Source organism: Cygnus atratus, chromosome 17 (assembly GCF_013377495.2).
Source record: "Cygnus atratus isolate AKBS03 ecotype Queensland, Australia chromosome 17, CAtr_DNAZoo_HiC_assembly, whole genome shotgun sequence".
Classification (NCBI taxonomy): Eukaryota; Metazoa; Chordata; class Aves; order Anseriformes; family Anatidae; genus Cygnus; species Cygnus atratus.
In genome coordinates, this window is record NC_066378.1 from 15,246,366 (window position 1) to 15,268,793 (window position 22,428).

The 22,428-nt window shown below is 42.1% G+C and overlaps 1 protein-coding gene across 4 annotated transcripts in view; it reads right to left on the reverse strand.

Moving 5' to 3' along the window:
• TTC28 (tetratricopeptide repeat domain 28) overlaps positions 1 to 22,428 on the reverse strand; it is a 169,885-nt gene that overhangs the window by 72,816 nt on the left and 74,641 nt on the right. For 3 of the 4 annotated variants that reach the window (XM_050714214.1, XM_035565657.2, XM_035565658.2), the window contains one exon: positions 992 to 1,139. In XM_050714214.1, the coding sequence (XP_050570171.1) occupies positions 992 to 1,139 (148 nt within the window). Of the gene's footprint in view, positions 1 to 991; positions 1,140 to 5,216; positions 5,312 to 22,428 lie in introns of all 4 variants that reach the window. The other variant, XM_050714215.1, reaches the window with a different exon arrangement.

Here is a 22,428-nt window from a genome sequence, read left to right on the forward strand (position 1 = left end):
CATTCTAAGCAGCAGCCACAGTACATTTGGTACCAAAAGAAATTAGCTTCACACATTAACTGCTATATAGGACAGAAACTTCTAGATGAATCCATTTTAAAGGATGGAGAAAAAAAAACAAAAAAAAAAAAAAACACAAAAACAAACAAACAAAAAAAAACTAATGGAAATATTTTTTCATTTCAGTGCTTCTTGACCCCTAAGCCCTGGGGCCTCCAGCAGCATCTTCTAATGATGAGAATTATCATGTGTCGTTGCCATTGCCCGCCCCCCCCGAAATACCATTAGGACACAGCAACAAAGCTGGCAAGAGAAACAGAGCAACAGAGCAAAGAGGATACTGCTACTTTCCTCTAGACAAGAAAATCTTTGTCCCTGGAAACGGGGACCATTATGAAAGAGGCAAAACAGGTACAGCTAATACTACCTCAAGTCCACATTATGTCAACATTCTTCCCAAATATAAATGAAATAGCAGAGCAGACTTTTGCCTTCCGGACCATTGTTTTGAGATACATTAATACTGTGGAAAATCTACCAGAGTACTCTTCCGGACAAACTCTGGCCCTGACCATTTAGGACTCCCTGTACCCAGTGGCCAAGCACTAGAGCACTGTGGGAAATTGTTCCAAGTAATAACAAAGCCAGGGCCACAGTAGTGCACATCTCCATCTGCACCAATACTGGATGAAAGACAAAGCAGCAAGGATTTCATTGGAACTGTTACACAATACCAGTTTGATTCATCTCCCCAGTGCCTCTTGAGCGGGATGTCACCATCTTGCTGTCCCACTGAATCACAATACTGTTTTTTTTCTTCCTCCTCCTACTCTGAGCTCTATTTCTCAGCAGAAAAGTCAAATCCTGAAATCATTCTCTTCAGGCCTCCAGATTTCTCCCCCTCAGATGCTGGCAGAGTTACCATAGACTGAAACTACTGCCTCTAAGTACCACAGCAGCAGATCACCTGATAAAATTTCCTGGTGCTTACCTCGCATGGGAGATTTCATGGCAGCCTCGACCATGCCAACCAGAAGCTGAAGACTCTTGGGATCCTGAGCCAGACCCGATGCAAATGCTGCGAGTGCATCTGCATGACGTCCGAGATACTGAAGGGCTACGCCCTGTCGGAAGTATGCCTGAAAAACCAAAAGGAAGAAATGTCAATTACTAAATTGGTAGAAATCACAGATACCGAATCTGCCAGTCACCTCATGCTGGTGGACACTACATGATCACGTTCAGGATTCTTTGGTCATGCTAGATATAATCAGAAAAAAACAGCATTACAGCTTGGTTTGTGACTGCCCAGCCAGTCGCTTATCCCCATTGTGTGTTGACTTCCTCGACCTTTGCAAGGCCTCTGAAGTGCTCTGGAGACCAGGGGTGGTAATTACTATTCAGACACACAGCTTTCCCCTTGGACTCAGCAAATTACTTATTCTGATCTTCTTATAACCAAATGCTCATTCTCTTGAGGTCTCCGTTTCTACTCTCTTGGCTCACACAGCACAGAAAGAACATGCTTCCTTTCTCAAAATTTCTCACCAATGAGTCCAATATAAACACTGTATTAGCAGAGAACAAAATGTATTGAAAGCTTAAGTTGCAATGAAATACTATACAAAACTCCAGATAGGATCAAAATCTCCCTTATCCACATGCATCTCGCAATGCAGACAGGGCCCAGCATTGTCCCACTTGCTGGGTGCAGCAAATGTCATCTATTGACTCATCAACCCGTCTCACACCTGTATCACCCCTGGAAAGTCAGGTCTCCAATTTACAGTAGCATGTGAACACCATTCTGTTCCAATTACAGAATCACTTTTGAACCAGGATGCCCAATTCAGAATTCTGAAGTTAGCTTTCCTAAGGGAAAGGGAGAATGTTCCGTGCACACAAAGCAAGTACCATAAGGAGCCAGTATTTCACACTTAGGATGGAATTTTTTATTGGTTTTATCATGAATGAACTGACAATTAAAGAAACATACATGCTGTATCAGCCAGAGAGCTAGGCAAACAGATATGCCATACTGTTGAACTGCAGTATGCTGCTGAATCAGGTTATTTACAAAGTGACCAGGATATCATTAAGTGATATGGGAGTAGGCAGTTCAATAATCCCAGATTATGAGTCTTGAAGTGAGGCAGGAAGACCCTCTTGCAAGAATAGTTTGATGGAACTGAAGAAAGTGAGGAAGAGCACTGTGTTGAGATAAAGGCTGTGTACCAGGGAGTGAGAGCTAGAAGTGCAGCGACAATGCAGAGAATGCAAGTCAGAACCATGAGCAGGGAGAAAATGAGATTGCACACAAAATAACAACGATGAAAAGCTGGAAAAGAGCAAAATTAATTGGAAAAAAAAAAGAAGGGCACAGGTGAACCATGCTAAATACAATGAGCTTGAAAGTACAGTGAGCAACTGCACTTACTGCAACCATCTAAAAGAACTGAAATGCGATCAAAAGTGAGAATCAGACCACAGACTAACAAGTAGTCAAATTTGGAGTACCAGCCTATACATGCACTTCTTAGACTGAGCCAAGACACTCATCATTTTGAACACATTCACAAGAACATTTTTCTTTGTTTATTCCTTTCAATGGAAACCATTCATGGAACCATGCAATACCTTCAAATTAACTTCAATCTCTTCTCACTACACATTTGCATTCTTACATCAACAACATCAATATGCATCTGAAAAGTGTTCCCAAACAGAGCTTTTGCATTCCCCTCAATTGTGATACCAAGAATCCCCACACAAAGCAAGAACTGCAGAAATGTGTCCTACTCACATAAAGCAATGGCAAAGCCTCTGCTCACAGGATATGCAGAACTACCTTGAGACCTACGGCACCAGAGACCACAGAAACTACAACCACTTACTCCAAGTGCTGAGACATATTTGTAGCACATACCTCTAGACACTATGTTATAAAAAAAAAGTGTTAAATCGTTAAGAAACATCTTTAATATCTATTATTCAAGTTTTATCTTCATGTCCAACTCATATCTTTATGACCCAAACTTTGCTGTACTCTTGGTTCACTGAAAACTTTGATAGCACCAATAATAATACACAATAGAAGATAAAAACTTATACTGTATTAAAGAGTGCTTAAAGAACATAATACTGCTCCTTAAGATTGGCTCCTAGTATCGCATTCATGGATAAGACATAATCACTATTTGTACCCATCTGCAACAGAAACCCATGCTCAAGATACATCAAGAGTACAGGTGTGAAGGTCTTTTTACTTGTACGGGATAAATCTCCAATTAATATCCAAACTGGTATTTCATTAGAGCTTGCAGACACTTTCAGAATCCAGTCCATGGAGGCAGAGATTAAGGAAAATCAGAAATGACATGAGAAATTTATAGACATGAATATTTAATTCCTTTTCCATTAGCAATCGTTGACTGTAGAACTAGTTTTAATGAATATGATGAAAGCAAAATTCTTTTCATTAACCTTTAGTATAAATGTGTTCTTATTGAACCAAACAAGCTACTGTACTGGAAACCCAATTCAATGTTAATTAGATTACTAGTATGATGCTTTAAATCGGTGAAAATATAAAGAACTAAGAGATGTGCAGCAGCCATAAAACATGAGTTCTCCAAGCAGCGAGTGTGCTGTCACCTAAATCATGGTGTACACTTTTAAGTCCTTTTCTTCCCCCCCCAGAATTATAATTTAATTACTTTCTTTACTGCTTCATGACAGAGGCAGTTTGATGCAGCACGTCTCTGATGGGGGCCTTTCAGGCCAAGGCTGGTTTCACAGACCCAGGACTAATGTGCCTGCCTAATCCAGTTATCAAGGATGAGGGCACAAATACACAGCTGCCAGCAAGGGAACTCCACATTGTGCATATCTAACAGCTCACGCTTTACAGAAAGGTAGAAGCCTGTCACCTCTTCTCTCAAAATGCACACTACCTGTATAGACGGCACATCAGAAGCACACTGCAGAACGTCAATTCAGCCCCCAAACCCAAAAAGCCGTATAAAGAGTTTTAATGAAAAGGCAGAAGGGAGATGGATGCTACAGACAATGCAGAGGAGACTCTCATGGCCTACAGAAGAGAGGAATTACTACAGTTAGCATTTCCAGGGTTCAAAAGGGACCATGTAGTTAGTGCAATGCTCTCTACATCCCATCCTATACAGACAAAGGCTGTAGCAGAAGTAACAAGCTCAGCTTCAGTAACTCCTCAGCTACAGGTGCAGTAATAAATAGCTTTCCTGTGTCCCATGAAGAAAAATGACCCCCGTGAGGAAAACGGGGAACAAGCATGCTAAACAAAACACACACGAAGCCTCTGCCCTACTTCCAGTTCTTGCACAGAAATTCAGACAAACATCTCCTAGCAGGAAAACAAACAAACAAAAAACAAAAACCCACCACAGGTGCAACTTGACAATAGAAAAAAAGCCTGGCCACAGGGTGTCAGAGCACCGTGCAGAGTAGCAACAAGCCTGCTGCACTGACCATTGCCTCCCCGAGAGCTCGCAGTGTGCGTCCCACAGCACTGAGGAACAGAGCCCCCAGCCCCGAGTTCTGCTCTCAGTGAGACCACAGGCTCCAGGTCATAGAAGAGAACAAGGCAGGGAAGAGATAGGCAAACAGTATTCAGCAGCATGCATGCTCCATGTCCTTGCTGCAAAGAGGTCTTATTTCCTTCCCACATCTATTCCTGGAAACCACTTAATTTGAATACAAACCAGCATTCAGAGCCCAACAGAAAAATCAAAACAAACAAACAAACAAAAAACCAAAACTATTAATCTAACTGAAGGAAAATTTTGGTCAATTTTTCTCCCACAAAAAATTTTCCTTCCTTTCTCCTCCGGTTTCCAGTTTATGCAGAACCCTCTCCACATATTGTGCTCCCCAGAGTCCTTTAACAAAATAAATAAAAAGCATTCACATCATCTATTTCCTCTCCAAAAGAGGCATTCACAAGTTATTTTAGCATTGGAATGAAGACACCATAACGAGGGAAAAAATCTGCAAACGGGAAATGGAGAGAATCACCCTTTGGAAAAGGAAAGGAAAAGGAAAGGCAGGGAGCCAGCAGCTGCAGCTGAAGAAATGAGACAAAGAGCATCTTTCCAGCCCTGACGAAGACAGAATCTTCCCACGCTTCAGTAAACTTTACATTTCTGATCTGCACATAGCGCGATTGAAAGAGCACTCACAGAATCACAGAACGGTTGAGGTTGGAAGGGACTTCTGGAGATCCTCTAGTCCAACCCTCCTGCCAAGCAGGGTCACCTAGAGCACGTTGTTCCTTCTAAAATGAAAAACATATTAATTTACCAGTGATCCCAGGTAAGAAAAGCCCATTGATTCCTTTAAAGAAGATTAAAGCAACAAGAAGATGATGCTTTGCTAAAGACAGGACAAAAGAACAGCAGGTGTTTTCTAACCAGTGGCTCTTTGCATCCTCAATGTAATATAGAAAGCCGGAATCTCTTGTATTTTTTCAGGCTCTGCATCACATTTTCCAGGAACACCAGCAATGCTGTATTAGATCAAACCTCACAAACTTATACTTCAGTTACTTATCTCTAAGGGAAGGTGGCACCAGAACTCCTCCTTCGCCCACAGCTGGAAGAAAACCTTTGGGCAGTTAGATATCTGGTAATCAATGCAAGAAATATTTTCACCCATATCCACCCTGAAATGGAAGGATTTAAATTCCTTCCGAAAAGATAACTTTGGTATTGAATCCCAGTGCTCAGTTGTTTCTTGGATTATGCTCTGCTTCAGCTGCAAGTACCACTGACTAGTTGTACATAATTTTATTTACTCTTTCTTACATTTCAATCACACTGACTGAGACCTTATTTCCACCTGAAAAGTTGGCTTAAGTAAGTAAGAACAGGGCATCTGTTCTTTTTGCATAAATCTACCTTATTTCCTCTTATTTATATCTTCTCAAAGATAACCACTTTTAAGCTTTTAATTCTTTGAACAGGTTTGGTGTCTTTTTTGTACTGATCAGTTTTACTTCTCATCTCATCAGCCTTACCCTTTTTTGGGTGGATTGTGCCTCACACCTATGCACAGAGCTCCAGAGGCATGGATCTGTGGTAACAGCAAGATACTCTCAGAGCATGGCCTTGCAAAGGACCTTCCCAATCCTTCGTTAACATACTAATGAGTCAAGTTCCCCCTCTCTTTAAATCTCCTTGCAATGGTGAGTAAAGCTGCAGTGGAGCACCAATAGATTAGAAGTCCACAGTATTCAATTGCATCTAGTAACACGTTTCAAGGAGAAAGAGCCAACTCGGGGATAGATCACAGGCAGACTTCAAAACATGCAGGCCCATACTCCCAGAGTCCAGACTCCCTTTGGTTTCATCAGACCTTGCAACTGCCAACAAACTGGACCAATTGGGGCAGGAAAATGTTGCTCGTTTTCTCTGTGAGAGTTAAACAAACAAACAAACAAACAAACAACAACAAAAATAACAACAAGAACAAGAAAAGCAAAAAACAAGCAAACAAAAACCTGCAGATAACGGTGCCCTGGCGAGTGGGACACCAGACAATTCTCCCCTCTTCTCTTCATCAGGGAGCCAGCAGATGACTCCTGGAAGAGAGGTACCTCCCCCTCCTGACCGCTTACCCCCGTTACTGCCCGTGTACCCCCTTACACTCAGTGATGTGCACGCTGGCTTCAAGCCTCCTGGTCAGTCAGTGCCTTCCCTGGGGAGAGAGGAGCTTTCACTTGTCAGCATACAGGCACTGTGTCAGCAAATCCCTGTAGTTTCCTGACTACAGCTCTCACAAAGAAAAAGCCATAGCAGAGGGTAAACAAACTGCTTTATGAACAGGTTCATTGAGGTCAGCTGCTGATGCATAGCTGCAGAGCTTGGAAAAAAAAAATCAGGAAATATACACAGAAGCCCTTTGTCTTTTCCTGCAAAGGACTGATCGCTCAGTACACTCCCCACTTCTAGGATTGTTTCGGGAAGGAGATCCTGATTCACATTTTAATATGTGCCACATGGGTCCTAGCTTGGACCTGTGTTTTGGAAGGGCCAAGTACCGCAGCGTTGCAGCTGGCAATCAGTATTCTCTAAGTGATAGGTGGAACACCGCTCTTCAACAATTTACAATGTACTTAAATCTGAAATGAAGTTTATTTGCTAAAATGGAGACATTTTTAAGCTCTGACGCTTATACCCTACCAAATAACAAAGCCCTGCTTCAGTCAATAGAGGAGAACTGTACAACATTAAAAAACAACCAAACAAAGCTTCTATAAAATTACTTAAGAACAAGAAATAGCCAAATCACAAAACAAAACCTGAATCTGAAACATGCACCTTAGTTTTAAGAGAAGGAGCTGCAAACCTGTATTTCCTATATCTCCTTACCTTGCTCACCATTGTTTCCTTGATCCCTCCCTACACCCCCTTACTGATTGCTATCTTCATAGCATCTCCTCGATAACATCCCTCATTTTCTGCTCAGTCCTCCACAACACCCTCAGCTGCCTCACCATGTTTCCAATTCCCTCCCTTCCACCACACCCACGCTCCTATATCTTTTTTGATCTGATCTCCTGACTTTTCTGGTGAACATGCAAGGATAATCTGAGAACCTCTACAATAATTCAAACATATGCAAAAAAGAAAATCTTGCTCTTTGCTGAAATTTGGCACTCGATGCATCTCCCTCAATAGAAACTATTTTGTCTTGTCCTTTGTGTGAGCACAAGCAAACTCGCTCAGCTGCTCCCACCTCCAGATTCACCAGCATGCCATGGGCTGACAGCATCTACTGCACAACCCTCTAGCCAGAGCCAGCTCAAACTCTGCGTGATGCTTCTGCTGGTGTCTCCACCGCCAACCCCTGCAGTAAGCACAGCGAGAGTGATTACACAGGGAAGAGGATTAAAAAGTAGAAGGCAGCTTTAGCAAAGAGCTGATCTGATCGTGTCACTGATACTAAGCAAGAGAGTTAAGAGAAAGTCCACACACCTATGGACCTTCTGTTCTGGGAGATCAGGCGATACTGCAGCCTCACACAGTCATTTCTCAGTCAGCCAGGTAACTACCATCACTTGAGACAAGCCACAGATTTCATATGGCCAAGTGGAGATGGTCTGGGAAAGAGGACAGGGAGGGAATAACGAGTGTTTTATTGAAAGCACTGCTGATACTCCAGGAACACCAACAAAAAAATCATTCTAATTAACTTGCAAAATATATTTGGCACTTGCGGTTTTGAAGCCATACAAAATGGCCCCATAACAGAGGCTGCTCATGCAGCAAACCCAAGCACGGAATGCCTACGATCTGAAGCTGCAACACGCCCAGCACAGGAGCCACCCAGAACGTAACAGTTCTTCCCTCCTCATGGAAGATTTTGCTCCCCTCACATTTTTTCAGGCTTGCCTTTTGCCCTGTGCTTTTCAGGACATGTCATATTTTCATGGCAAAAATATTTTTTAGTGCTTTTTCTCTACCCTCAGCTTTAGATAAAGCGTATGAACAAGAGGAGAACGTGAAAGAAGACGTTCCTAATCCAACACTCCTGTTTTCTGGAGGAGGCTGATGGCTGAGCTGCAGCAGCATTTAAATGTCTGCCTAACAGGCATTTTCTCTCTCTCTAGAATTCTAAACACAGATCCTATTTGTTCTGCACAATTTATTGGCCAGTGTACTTTCTATTCAGGCTAGTCTTTTTTTCATCTGTGCTTATCAAAGCCCATTTAATGCACAAGGAGAACCTGATCTGTCCTGTCCTATGAGGAGTTGCCACTGAACTGGCTGCTGCAGCAGCATACAGACGATACAAATGTAAACACTCTTGCTAGAGTTTTGATCCTTGTCACCTGAGATCCCATCTACAAAACCATCTAGAACCTGAATACTAGATCTTCAGGCGCAACATGAAACAGGATTAGAATGCAAATGCAATCACTGAAATGACTGATATTAACACTGGTTCTGAAATTGTTGTGAATTCTTCTAATATCAACATACACAAACTGCTTTAGGAAGAGCAATATTAACTGGCTTACAATTAATACAAAACAAGCAATAAAGATAAAAATACAGTACAAAGAAATTACATTTATGAATATGAATGGGACTTCTTGTCTTTCCTTTACGTTTTCCAAGATCCTGCTACATAAAAACAAGTCTGGTAAAGGAAGTCCTAGATAATTCAATGCTTTTCTTACCAGATAAGGATCAAAATGTATTATAATTTTTTGGACCAGCGGTCTAGGCTTTCACAGCAAATATTCATACTGTACTGGCATCTGAAGCAGGCTTTGGTACAACTCTTCAGGCTCATACCACTTTTCCCTGTAGAATCCAAGGCAATAAATCACTCGGATCCTCAGCGCATCTTGTACGCAATGCTTGCAAGAGTTAGAGATAGGAAACAGCTGCAGGAGTTCAATCCTGTCTTACCATTGCCTTTTGTAAGAAAGTCTGATGCATGACCTCACATTTCTAGAATATGATTTAGTATCAGGGTACAAGCATTTTTACACAAGTTCTTTACTTGGCAGGATGGTGTATTCTTTATAAATATTCTTAAATAGGTAGAACCAGGGCATCAATTAGCACATAGGAGCCCAGTGAGAGCATATTGTCACATGGCTTCCTTGAGTCACACTAAACTGAACAGGTAGAAAACCAGAAACCGTAACTTTCTCTCTAAAGTAGGGCAATCCCTTCAAGAACGTGATGAGAGAAGGTCAACACATACAAGAGCCGATCCTCTCAGATCATGCCAGCAAGAAATCCTACTGGAAGCAAGCTGCCCACAAGGAGTGCAATGACAAAGACATTGAGGCCTTCTACCCGCCAAGGGTCAGGCATCCCTCCTTCCTGCCCGCAGCCAGCTCACGTTGCTCACGGCAAATCCAGGTTCAGCTGCTGCAGATCCACACAGGCTTTGAGCGGGAGCCACAGCTCTCCTCTGGGGGGGTGAGGGCTCCTGCACCTCTGTCTGCTCATTCTCCCTTCTCTGCCCAACCCCTCTCCTTCTGTAGGTGATCCCTTTGCAAATCTGTGGGCGGTAACGCTGCATTGCATATTCTTTGCCCAAGCTGCGTTCCTAGAATTCATCCGGTAATTTTGTCATCAAACTTCAGAGTCCCATTTACATCATGAATTGCCGGTCAACTTTTAACTGGGTAATAGAAAGATGAAACTGGAATGACATCAGATGAACCTGGACCAGAAAATAACTGTCAAACAAATATGGAAGACTTGGAAAAAAATTCTGTCGTAAGACAAAGACCTTCATTGTACACAAGAGAGGAAATTCAAGACACCTTTATAGTCATGTCAGCTTCAGACTCTGGACAACCAATTATCTGGACAGAAAAGGCAAATGTATAGAAATACTTTTTCTACAATGCTCCCTTAGTTTGCAAGATCAGCAGATGATGCCAAAAATAGCATGAATAATCTATGAAGCATTTAATCGGCCTGTCCTGAGTCTGCAGAACGCTTCAATGTTGGACACACCCATCGTCCTGCGTGGGACTGTGCCGTACGTATTACCCAGCTCCCTCACAGCTTCGCACGCAAGCAAAGCCAACATCTGACGAATACAACATGCATGAATACAGAATAGGAGGAAAATACGGGAACAGCCACTATGGCTTCTTGGGGCCAGGCACCAGGTTGAATCTTTCTTCTCTAATTGTAACTGCTTTACAGCCAAATTTTAGAGAGAAATACAGGACAAATCTCTGCTGTGGGATTTCAGGAATGTGGGGAGAGGGAAGAATGTGCTTTAATTCAGAACACATGCAGCACATGCATAAATACTGCTTGCAGACCATATGCATTGAAATGCTGCTTTCACAGTTAAAACTGCACCCAAGATAACAATTTTTGTCCTGAATCCATATACTCAGCTGGCACCTGAACCAGTACTATCAGCCTACCCTAAAGAACAAGCGGACATCTGACAGATGTACCATCTCTGCAGCATAGCTTCTTTGTATTTTACCCCTGTTTCCAAGATGTCTCTAACAAAAACTATGCCACCTGAAAGTTGAAATTTCCTCTAGGTCCCACTGAGTCTACATAGAAAAGCAGGAAGGGGTGTGTGTGTTTGTAAAATATTATGCTTTGTTTTATCCAAAGAGCCTTTAATTTTCCTTATGAATTGTGCTTCCACTATCACCAGTGGGAGACTGCTGAAGTCATTTTCCCACTGGTATTAAATGTAATCATTAGTAATAGAGTCAAGTCTTTGCTTACTTAGTTTAGCACAAAAATTAACTGCACAGCTTTTTATATAGCTTAACGTTGTTGCTCTGTTCCTGCCTGCTCCAGGCTTGCTCTAGAAATACAAGCTACAATTTAGAGCCTCTCTTAGGGAGCAACTCCTACCTCTCACAAGAGTGTGTGGAAACAGAATCTTCCTACCTTTATCAGCTACAACTATTAAGCCTTATCTAATAGTAAGAACTAGCCATGAGTGCAGTAAAGCACTCTAGACAAGCAGCAACCAGTCCGCTGGCGCCCAAATACAGCACAGGGAAAGAACAACCAACCTGTTGTTGTTTAGGTTGACAGGCACAGAGGCAAGTATAGCGTCATCTAGAATTCCTCTGCAAGTTAGCAGGAATAAAGTTTTACTCAATTTCTGGCTAAACAAATAGCTTTAAGAGTTGCAGAAGAAAGGGTAAGCCACCTTCCAGCAGTAATACCAATCCTAGTAAGATATTACTGAAGATTTAATAGACACAGAATTAACACAGAACTAAAAATAAATGGATCACCCCTGTAAGGTGTTTCTCAATAAAGTTTGAGACAGTGACAGGACTGTTTCTAACACACAATTTGTCTAGTTTCAGGTCTGTACCATGATTTATACTGTGTTAATATTTGATATTTATCTGCAAATGTACATCTGCACACAGTTCTCCCAATTCTAGCAATATTTAACGTATTGAGAATCTTTGTATATACTTGAGTTCTGCAAACATACACTACTATTTGCAATTGTACCCTTAAAAGAAAAATAAATGAAAAAAGCAGTACAAAGGGAAAATAGGGAATAATAAAAATCATGTCCTAAAGCGGAAGACACCCACCACAATTACTCTTTTTGCTGCTCAGCCTTAATGTTCCAGCTCAAAGTTTTGTTGCCTCACTTCGAATTACTCATCTGAGTAGCAGCTTAAATGACTGCCCCTCCTCTTCAGCATTTCTCCATGTTGCAGGCTGGCCATCTGTGCAAGTTTAGGTGGATCACAATGAAAACACACAATAAAATCTAGAAGTGACACATTAAAGCATCTGGTCAGCCCACAGTCACAAGGCTTGGCATTCACAGAAAATCCAGCAAGAAATATTTCAAAGATCTGTGTTAGATAATACAGCACTAATGGGCTGGACAAAGTCCTGGTGATCTGGATTCACGGTTAAGACAATAGGTCTTTTCCTAGCAGCACAACTGCTGATTAAACTAATACTGTGCAATGATTTGTAAATCCTGTCTTACAGTAAAACTACTGAGGTTGACTTAAATCTTGAAATCTGGACTTAAGAATAAATAATGCTATTATTATTGTTGTCAGCATTAGTCTGTGCTTTCTAGGCCAGCAGCTCTAACAGACAGCATTAATGGCACATCCTCCAGCATCAGCACAGCGCACAGCTACCAGCTGGCTCTACAGCCAAAGGAACATTTAGCTCCAGCAGCATGCAAAGCATGGGACAACCCTCTCAAGCAGCTCTACCATAGGAAAATACTGGCAAAGCCTCCCTTCAGTCCCACAGTACACAGAGGCAGGACATCCTGCAGATGAGTCTGTTTCCTATGCGATAGGACCTAAATTACCAGAAGAAACCTATTACCATCCCTGTCACCCCTGTGGCAGTGCTTACGCTGCCAAAAAGGAAGCTGCTAACTGACCAACAAGACAGCCAACCACTGTGCCATCGCCTTCCTTACACATCCCCACTCCCCAGCAGGATGCATCCTGGTAACCCCGCCCCAATTCTGCAGGGCAGGCGGGTCCTAGCAGTTTGGTCTCAGAACTACCTCCACACTTCCAGTTTTCTCCAAATACAGGCGTTCATTCCCTGCCTGGAAGGGTGGACCCACACAGCTTCACTGTCCCTGCCCGCGGCAGCAGGGCTGGAACAAGATGATCTTTAAGGTCCTTTCCAACCCAAGCCGTTCTATGATTCTGTAAAGTAAACTGAGATGAAAAGGAATCAGCCAAAATCAAGACAGCTGGAAAACAGAGACAATAACTTGCACACTAGCACTTCGGAGCTAGAATGGGACATCTCCAATTTTGAGTCCAATAATCAATGAAACATTTGTTTTCTGTCAGCTTTCTGCTCTGTGATGTCAGCTTTAAACTCTGACATTCTGAATGTGCTCATGTCTTTAATAGCCATATTAGCTTGCTATTCCAAAAAAGGATGGAAAACAGAGGTCTCCCTCATGTACAGATTTTGTCCATTTACAAAGGCACTTAAGCAAGATGAGTACTGAATCTTGCCATTTTTCATATGGCTAAAATATGGTAATTATGAAGGGAAAGTACTGAAGTCATTGAAAAGACTAGCTAGCCTGGCAAGATGCAGCTGTGAGAAAAAGACAAGTGACTTTGTTCTTAGTTATAAAGGACACCTTAGGGAGAAAATTTCCAGTTAATCAGAGAGGAAAGTTACAGTTACAGGACACTTGATTTCTACTTCATTTTCAGCACTGCAACAAGAGGTAACTAAAGTTCCTTCTAAAACCACAGCTGCTTACCTGGCCTGGTTTTAGTAACACATTTTTCTGACACTAAGAAAATGAAACACACAGGCTTAATACAATCCCTTTGTAGAATTCTCACGCTGGCCATAAAGCTGATGCTATGGATAGTTTCTCACTTCACATAATGGGTATTTCCAAGGCACAGGTAGGGAAGACAGTTGCTTTTTCTTTTATTTTTTATTTTTAATGTTTCTGACGGATCCTTGGGTTTTCTTTGAATCTCAAACTTAGTATGAGGATTTTTGTTTCTCTTGCTGAGAAAGACATGAGACATTTGAACTCGGAATGAATAAGCACAACAGTTATTAGTGAATAGTGGTGGCAATTCCAAATGGCTAGCTCTAGCCAAGGCACACAAAGGTTCAGTCTCTCTAGTAGAGAGAGAGCAGGAGATAAAGTTTCTGCAGAAATTGCCCAAGAACAGCCAATTCTCAGCGCAGTGTGTTTTACTTTTATTTCAGTTACCATTAACAACAAGGTTAGGTAGAGGATAAGCACAATCTTAAGACAACGCATACTTGCCTCACCTCAGGAATTCTGATTCCACTCTTACTGTTGCAGTCAGATCTGATCATTTTTAGCAAGGAGAAACAAGCACTAGAAATGATCGCATGACACAGCACAGACCTGGGAATTCCCTGGGAACATGCCTTTCAAAGGAAGATCAACCATGTGTCTCTTATCCTCTTCCTCACATGCTCTACTATCTAGATTTACACCCAACCACAAAGTCATTTCATGCATTTTCATTTCCATTCTAAAACTGGACAGGTAACTTTTGGCCTAGGCATGCAACCCAGCAAGACTGCACAAAGTAAACGAGCGGCAGTGCAGAAAGGATCCAGTAATCTACACTCAGCAACGGGCCTCTTAAAAGGCTCTGAAAAAAAATTTTAAAACTTTGGCTCCAAAAAAAGCTTTCATTTTATTGAGTCCAGTAAGCATTACAGAAAAAAAAAAACACTTCTGAATGACGAGACTACTAGTAACTCAACTACCAATACTTGTTCAAGAATGCAACCAGTGCACGTGCATCTATCTGTGAAACAGTAATGATTTGTTTCTTAACCAGCAGTGAAATTTACTGCTATCCACTGAACGCGCATGAGGCCAAACAAGCCAAGCTGAGGAGCACATTAAAATGGTGCAGTTGGGTGCTCTGGCCCACACACAGCTGCAGCTCTGCCACTTCCTTCTGAACACTCAGAAGGACTTTTTCTGACTGAGGTAATTTCTATACTGAACTTCCATCCCTGGTCACTCTGGCAACTGCGTTGTTCAGTATCACTATAATTCAATGATACTTCAGTGGTTTTCAAACCATTCTGCGATCACGTGGTGTTGTGTCCCCCCCCCCGGTCATGAAATCAGCATAACTTTGTGGAAGTACTTTAGAATACAACAGCTGACTTCTCACAGTACTACAGCAAAACGTACATGAAAACATCAGGCAGCAGGACAGACAATATGTAATACATTTAAAATGTTTGTATGATTTCGGTATGGTTATGCTGAAGTGTTACAAAACATAAGACTGACTAGATTGCCATGGAAAAGTAGCAGTACAAATCTCTACAGATCTTTAGTTTTGTGGTAAAATGATATGCCTCAAAACTTACTCAGGATACAAAACTATCTGGACAAAGCAGGAGCTCAGCCTTCCTTCCATTTGAAGCCTGAGTCTAGCCACATCACCTGACATACAATTAACTGTCAACCACCTTATAAACTTAACTCAAGATGTGTAAAAACTGGTTTCTTTGAAGCTGGCTAATAAGAAAATTAAGTTTACTAATCATACATGCTGCCATCAGCTTATGTTTTCAGCTCCACAACTTTGTGGCTCAAATGAACACTGGGAAATCAAATGTCGTCTTCCTGAAGCATCCTGTTTTGAAATTTAAATCGGATGTGAAGGAGAGGTGACAGCTTGGCATTTCTAGGATGTCCACATTCGCTGACATCCCCAAAGCTTTTTATGCAGACTCCTTCCCACCTCCTGTTAAGTTACAGCCTCTGAACAATCACTGAAGAAGCACATGGGATTTCTGGGGTCATTGAGCTTCCTCCTCATTTTCACCTGGATGTATTTGCTTCAGGGTGGTTAAGAGAGAGGTGAATGGATATTAGGCATAGCAGTCAACAGCAGAGTGAAAAAAATCTGACAGAAATCCTCTGAGATTTCATTAAAGCAGCACAGTTTTTAAGTTTAAATAAAAAAAAATGGGGGGGGGGGCAGGGGAATGCAATGGCTAGAGAATCAGGTCGCTTATCTTACCAACATATTTTATTCAAATGGCTCAAAACCCCTGTAACTGCTGACAGATAAACTTTGATCAGCATCAAATATAAGAAGTGCTTTAAATGTCAAGAGAACTGAGGTATTGTAATATTTTAAACAGGCGTTTTAGGATTTTAACACAGGCCACCTTCCCAACATGCGAGACATATCCACCAAAACAGCAGCTATGCATATGACAAGATGTTTGCAGAGATGCAAGTGTGCTGGAACACACCTTGAGAGCATTCAGAAATATGCTGTGCTTTGTAGTAAATGAGACCCGAAGCCATTTTCCTAGCATACATCTCCACAGGTTCATTTTAAAGACCTATGTAACCTTGAGCTAACCTCCCTATCTCAGGGCAGAAATAAGTACTTTCTTAGAAAACAAAGACAGGAAGGGAAGTAAAAATCACAATAGTATGATCTCCAAGAGCAAACAAAATATAAGACATAAGTAAGATGAAACGCGTAGTACTAAAGGTGCAGGATAATGGTGACATATTTACACACAGGTGGCTGCCAGGTACACTGCAGGGTAGAGCAGCTCCAGATGTCCCAGAACAGTACCTAGTGCTCGGGAGGGACCGTGGTGGAGACGCCCAGTACGCATCCGCTGTGGAGCACTGGCTCCTGCTCGCGGTCCCCTCCGTCTGCGCTCTGCCAGCGCTGCCTGCCAAGAAGGACAAAGCTGAGGATGGGGGAGAGGGTGAAAATCAAGTTTGTGGAAGTACTAAATATAAAAATATCTCTGGCTAAGGTGAACATGGGAAAAATTCTTCAGTATGGGCATCACATTTAGCGCGTTCCGCCAGATCATTATTCTTGCGATGCAAAGGGGAGAAACATCAACCCTGTGGTTCCTTACAACGAGCCGCCTCCTTTATCACAGCTCTCTGAAGCACCAAGTAATTTTGTAGTTGCTACGGAAACTACTAGCTTTTATTGAACTGCCCCGAAAGGGTCAAGAGATACTATCAAAATGGTACACTGTAAATTATTTCCCTGCAAAGCTTCTGCTTCCTTTTAGTTGCCCTGCTACTCCTCTGTTTTGGTGTTAGAAGAGTTCTTAGAATGACTCCAGAGTAGGCGTCATTCTGCAGGGGGGCTGCAACAGGTAAGTCCAAAACCAGCAATTTTTCTTGCTCTAATAAATTGTAACATTGTTCACACAGAGGAGCTGTTCCAAGTTTTTTCTCACCAACACTCAGGCTGAACAGCTATAGCACTGTGACTGTTCTCTCCCTCCCACATCAATGGTGACCTGAGACAGTGGGAACTGGAGTGGAGAGTTAGCTTTCACTGGATTGCCAGAGGTTTTGCACTGCTGGTTACAACAGCCATGGAATGAATGACCCACAGACTGATCCACTTGTGCCTTTGGAGAATGGGCGAAACAGAGCAGCAGCAGAGAGCCCATCCCAGTGCTCGCCCCGTAACCCTGAGATGGGAACATCTCCCTTGCTAGCATGGGTCTATGCACTAGGAACACAAAACATCACCTTGCCTGCACTGGGCTACCAGAAAACAACAAAATCTACCTTCCTTTATTCATCAAGCAGAAATTAACACGTGAAATCACAAATGTGAGCTAACGGTATCTGTTCTTCCAGGCAAAAAGAAGAGCAAGAGCACTTGATACTTTTCCAACTTCGCTATTAGTCACTAGAATTGTTTCAGACCCACAAAAATGCCTTGCTTACCACCAAATTCTTCACTAACCCCGTTTCTTGAATGTGTGCCTATTGCAAACCCAAAAGCATCAGCCGAAGGTAACAAGAATGCAGAAGTAAGGTTCCCTCTGTGGGGAAAGCCTAGGCAGAATCAAATGGAAATCTTTATTTCAACATCTTGCATCTTAAGCTACAAATGTGCTTATCCAAATAACTGGGGTGGGCAGGAGAGAATATTTTATTACAGAACATACCTGAATTTCAGAGGCTGCATACCAATGACAGGCATGTCCAAACTTTGCCCAAAGGCAATTCAGTAAGTGACAGGCTCTGCTCCCTCCTCATGTGCTCTCTCCATTTTTCACTTTGCTGAAGTTGTACAACTGATGAGGAAGAATGCAAAAGCTATGTCTGTGTAGAAACGTTCTGGTCTCCCTCACATATCCCATGAACTCCACTACTTCTGTAAAGTCCTGGCTTGGAAGAAAATATTCTAAAGTCTGAGGCATTAGGCATGGCTTGATATGAAGACTCCAGCCTTTATTCAGACTTTCCATTCCACAGAACCCCAAGAGAAATGAAGACATTTCTCTGAACATCCATAGGAAAAACTTCATCAGGTGGTCAGTTCATAAGATTAATGTTGGTTCTCTTTTCTAAAATTATCTACCACATACTAAAACTTCTACACACCAAAACAGTGTTAGCACTGTACAGAAACTGTAAATCATGCAAGTACAGCTACAAAAACATCAAATCCAAAAGGAATCCAAAGAATTTGTATGTCACAGTCACTTCCAAGTAACAGGAACTCATTACTTTAGGACTCTGATGCAGGCAAGTGCCAGGTGATATATTATACAGGGGGATGTGTCTGGCAAACAGAGGGCACGGGCACCTCTGGAGGCTACAGACTTGGGAGTTCTGCAAAAGAAAGCCAGGCATCGCCCTCCCCAGGGAGGAGTGGCTGACGTGCCAGAAGGCCGTGCTGCCATCCAGCAGGACCTAGACAGGTTCAAGAATTGGGCAGGGAAAAATTTAATGAAACATAACGAGGGCAAGTGTAGAGTCCTGCATCTGGGCAAGAACAAACCCAGACACCAGGATAAGTTGGGGACTGCCCTGCTGGAGAGCAGTGAAGGGGAGAGGGACCTGGGGGTCCTGGTGGACAGCAGGATGACCATGAGGCAGCACTGTGCCACCAACACAAGCAGATGTTGCTTCAGTGGGGAGCCTCTCAGGAAAGGCAGAGACCAAGAAGTCCCTGAACTGCAAGGCAGATACCATCTGCAGGGACCTTGCCAGCAGGGCTCACAAGGATAAATACTTTATTATATATTTTTTTTCAACTTCCTGTTCCATTGGCCTCTATTTTGGCATTTCCACAGGAAACTTTCTGAAAAATGGTACGTTGTTGTTTCACTGTTGCATTCTTGTGGAACAAATGCAGCCATGCTGAAAACTAAAATTTATCTGTAAGGAAGGAAGAAGTTAATAATTACAGTTTGCTAAGGAAATCTCCAAGCAATAGGGATAGCTGTAGCCTCTTCATATGAGCTATAAAAACTTGAATAACCTTGGGCTAGAGGTTTAAGACAGCTGACAACCAGAAAATTTCCTCCAAAAGGTACCACAAAAAAGCCACAAGAACAAAGAGCAGAAGCGATATCTCAGCCCTGTCTGCTGCCTGCCATCAAGCTGCAACTAGAGTGCTGGGAGGTGAACGAGCAGGCTTAGTGAATAATTGAAGACAAAATGATGAAACCTCAGAATGTCAGAGACATAACATAGTTTTGTAGGTTTCAACATGAAGGCTCTGAATTCCCAAATAAGACACACTGAATAATTTATTTCTGTGTCACTAGCGGGTCAGCAGCTGTTCACTCATACCTAACGATAGTCCAACACACTTCAAGATACTTGGATGGGTCTGAAAGGTTTAACTAACTGGATTCAAAGAGAATAGGTGATGAAAACTCATCCATTTACCCTTACAAACACTAAGCTCAGATATAAATGTTCAGACCCAGCAGACATGCTGTATGCACAAGGCCCCACAGATTCTGAACTTGCTTTACCGCCACTCAACCACTTCTAAAGCTACTACAAGCGCTATTTTTCAGGAGCAAGGCAGCAAGAAGCTAACCCGCATCGGGTTGGCATCAGGCTGACATTTACCATCCCATCACCCAGACCCGTGCTTACGCAGTTCTAACCCAGCAGGCTCATTCTACTTCATGGAACCCTACAAATTGCATCAGTCTCAGCACAGGGTAAGAAAATCAAGCCAGAGGAGTCGGTCCTGTCCTTCTGCTCCAAAGCTCTCTTTCTCATAAGACTAGCAGAGACACTCATCACAGGAACCTGACCTAATGGTCTGGTTAGATATAGGAAGGCAAGTACATTTGGGGAAAAAGAACCACGACTGACAACTATGTATCTACTTCTCTTAATTTGGAATACTCCTGGTCGGCTCCTGACTTCACAAAGGCAATGCCTACTGTCTTGTATTTGAGCTCACCCTTCAGATGGGCATCGACATGGAGCTGTCTCCTTAGAAAGGTTCCTTGGGACACCCTGGAACAAATCTTTTAGCAGATGGACTGCTTTCACACACAAAGTGCTGCCAGACAAAAATATTGCATACAATATTATGGCCTGACAGACAAAAAAATCATTACAGGAGCTGGCTTTCAGAAAATCTCCACAAACTAATGATATCAAAGTAAGCAAATCAGGAGCAGAGCGCTATCTAGCTATGACATGAATCTGAAAGTGACACAGTGCCCAAGGTCCTACTAATAAATAAAATATTTCACCTTATAAGACAGGTTTTCTCCTACGCTACACTGTAACAGGAAAACAACACAGTTCACCTCTGACCACTGCGAACTGTAAATTTGCATACATTAACTTTACAAAGCAGCCTATTTTTGTTGTATCTTTAGCTAGAAGACTGGGTTAAAACCAAGAAGAAAAAATACAACAACCGAACAAGAACACAAATCTCTTCTCCCAAACACATTCTACTCACCAATGTCCATAGCTGTCACCAACAGCTACAATCTGTTCCTACTTCTAGCAATATTCATAACTCCTACAAACACTGTGGCATTAAACCAAAACCTATAGCCTAAGCACAGTCTTCTGAACTAAAAGCATGACTGCTTACATTTTAGTATATTAATGTATTTTCAGCAACAGATTTTCTGGAAACATACCCTGTATTCAGATTCGTGCTTTAGTAAATGACTTTCATCACTACCTTTGAGAATCCTAAATTCTTGGAGCATGGAGAATTTTGAAGAACAGGATATGGGAAAAAAAAAAAAAAAGAGTAATTGCAGCTGATTAGCAGATTGGAAGATTTTAGTCCTGTACATTAGCCACTGGCCTTTCGCTTTTCATTCTACACATGAATCAGCTGAGAGAAATTTTGTTGTTCTAGATACCTCTCAGGATTTATCAGATCTAACAATGAGATAGTGCTCGACACTGCAAGCACCAGGAAAGAAAAAAGAAGAAAATCAAATTTTTTTTTCCCTCTCAAACTGAACAGATCATTTTTGATCACCTAATCCAAGGTAACAAACCTGAGAGAGAACAAGAAACATCTTTTAAAATACAGACCATTTTCAGTGTTAAACCACATGCATAAATTTTGAACCAGCCAGCCCATGAGGAGAGTTTCATTCTGCCCCAAAACTTCAGCAGGGTACTTCTGAAGAGGGGAGGCAGGAGGAGCGAGATGGCCAAATGCCTGGCAGGATCAAAGAGCACAAATCAGTCTGTCCTGGAAACCTGCTTTCATGGAAATCTGCTACAGATCACATAAATTCACAGACACCTGCCCACCAAACACAGCAAAGCTTACACAATTTATATCAACTCCCAGCCGTCACGGACTTATTCACATGTAACAGTCCTGACACAACCCACATCATAGCTGGAGCAGATAGCATAGACTACAGTAAGACTACATGACATTTTTATTACATAATCTCCATTTTCTGTCACTTATAAAATTTTGCAAAACTATTACTGTTGAAATTTCCCACACTAGTTATCCACACGGCACTAATTAGCTCAAAAAAGTGCAAAATGGTATAGCAATTTTTTAGAGCAGGACTGCAGGGATTGTTTTTCCCCTTGAGTTTACAAAAAAAAAATAAGAAGAATCAACTGCTTATTTTCCCTCTGTCTCTTTTAAAATTTGGAAGCAGAACCTGAAAATTAGCAAGGATACATCTATCTCCTTGACAGGAACATACCTTTCGAACATATTCTTTCAAAATGGAAATAAATTTGGCCAATCTGCAGAATTTATACTCCAGAGAGTCTTGGTATGGTTTAGCAGTTACCTAGCCATCCAAATCCCCTACAGATTTTACTTTTTTAAACCTCCATGCTGTAAGATGTAGAACTTCCCCTAAAATGCCCTTCTTTACTCAGAGGGTGGTGAGGAACTGGAAGAAGTTGCCCAGAGACGTTGTGAACGCCCCATCCCTGGAAGTGTTCAAGACCAGGCTGGATGAGCCCCTGAGCAACCTGATCTAGTGGGTGGCATCCCTGCCTTTGGCAGGGGGGTCGGAACTAGATGATCTGGAGGTCCCTTCCAACCCGAGCCATTCTATGACTCTATGAACGACTCCTGCATGAAGGCATTGAGACACTTGGCACAAG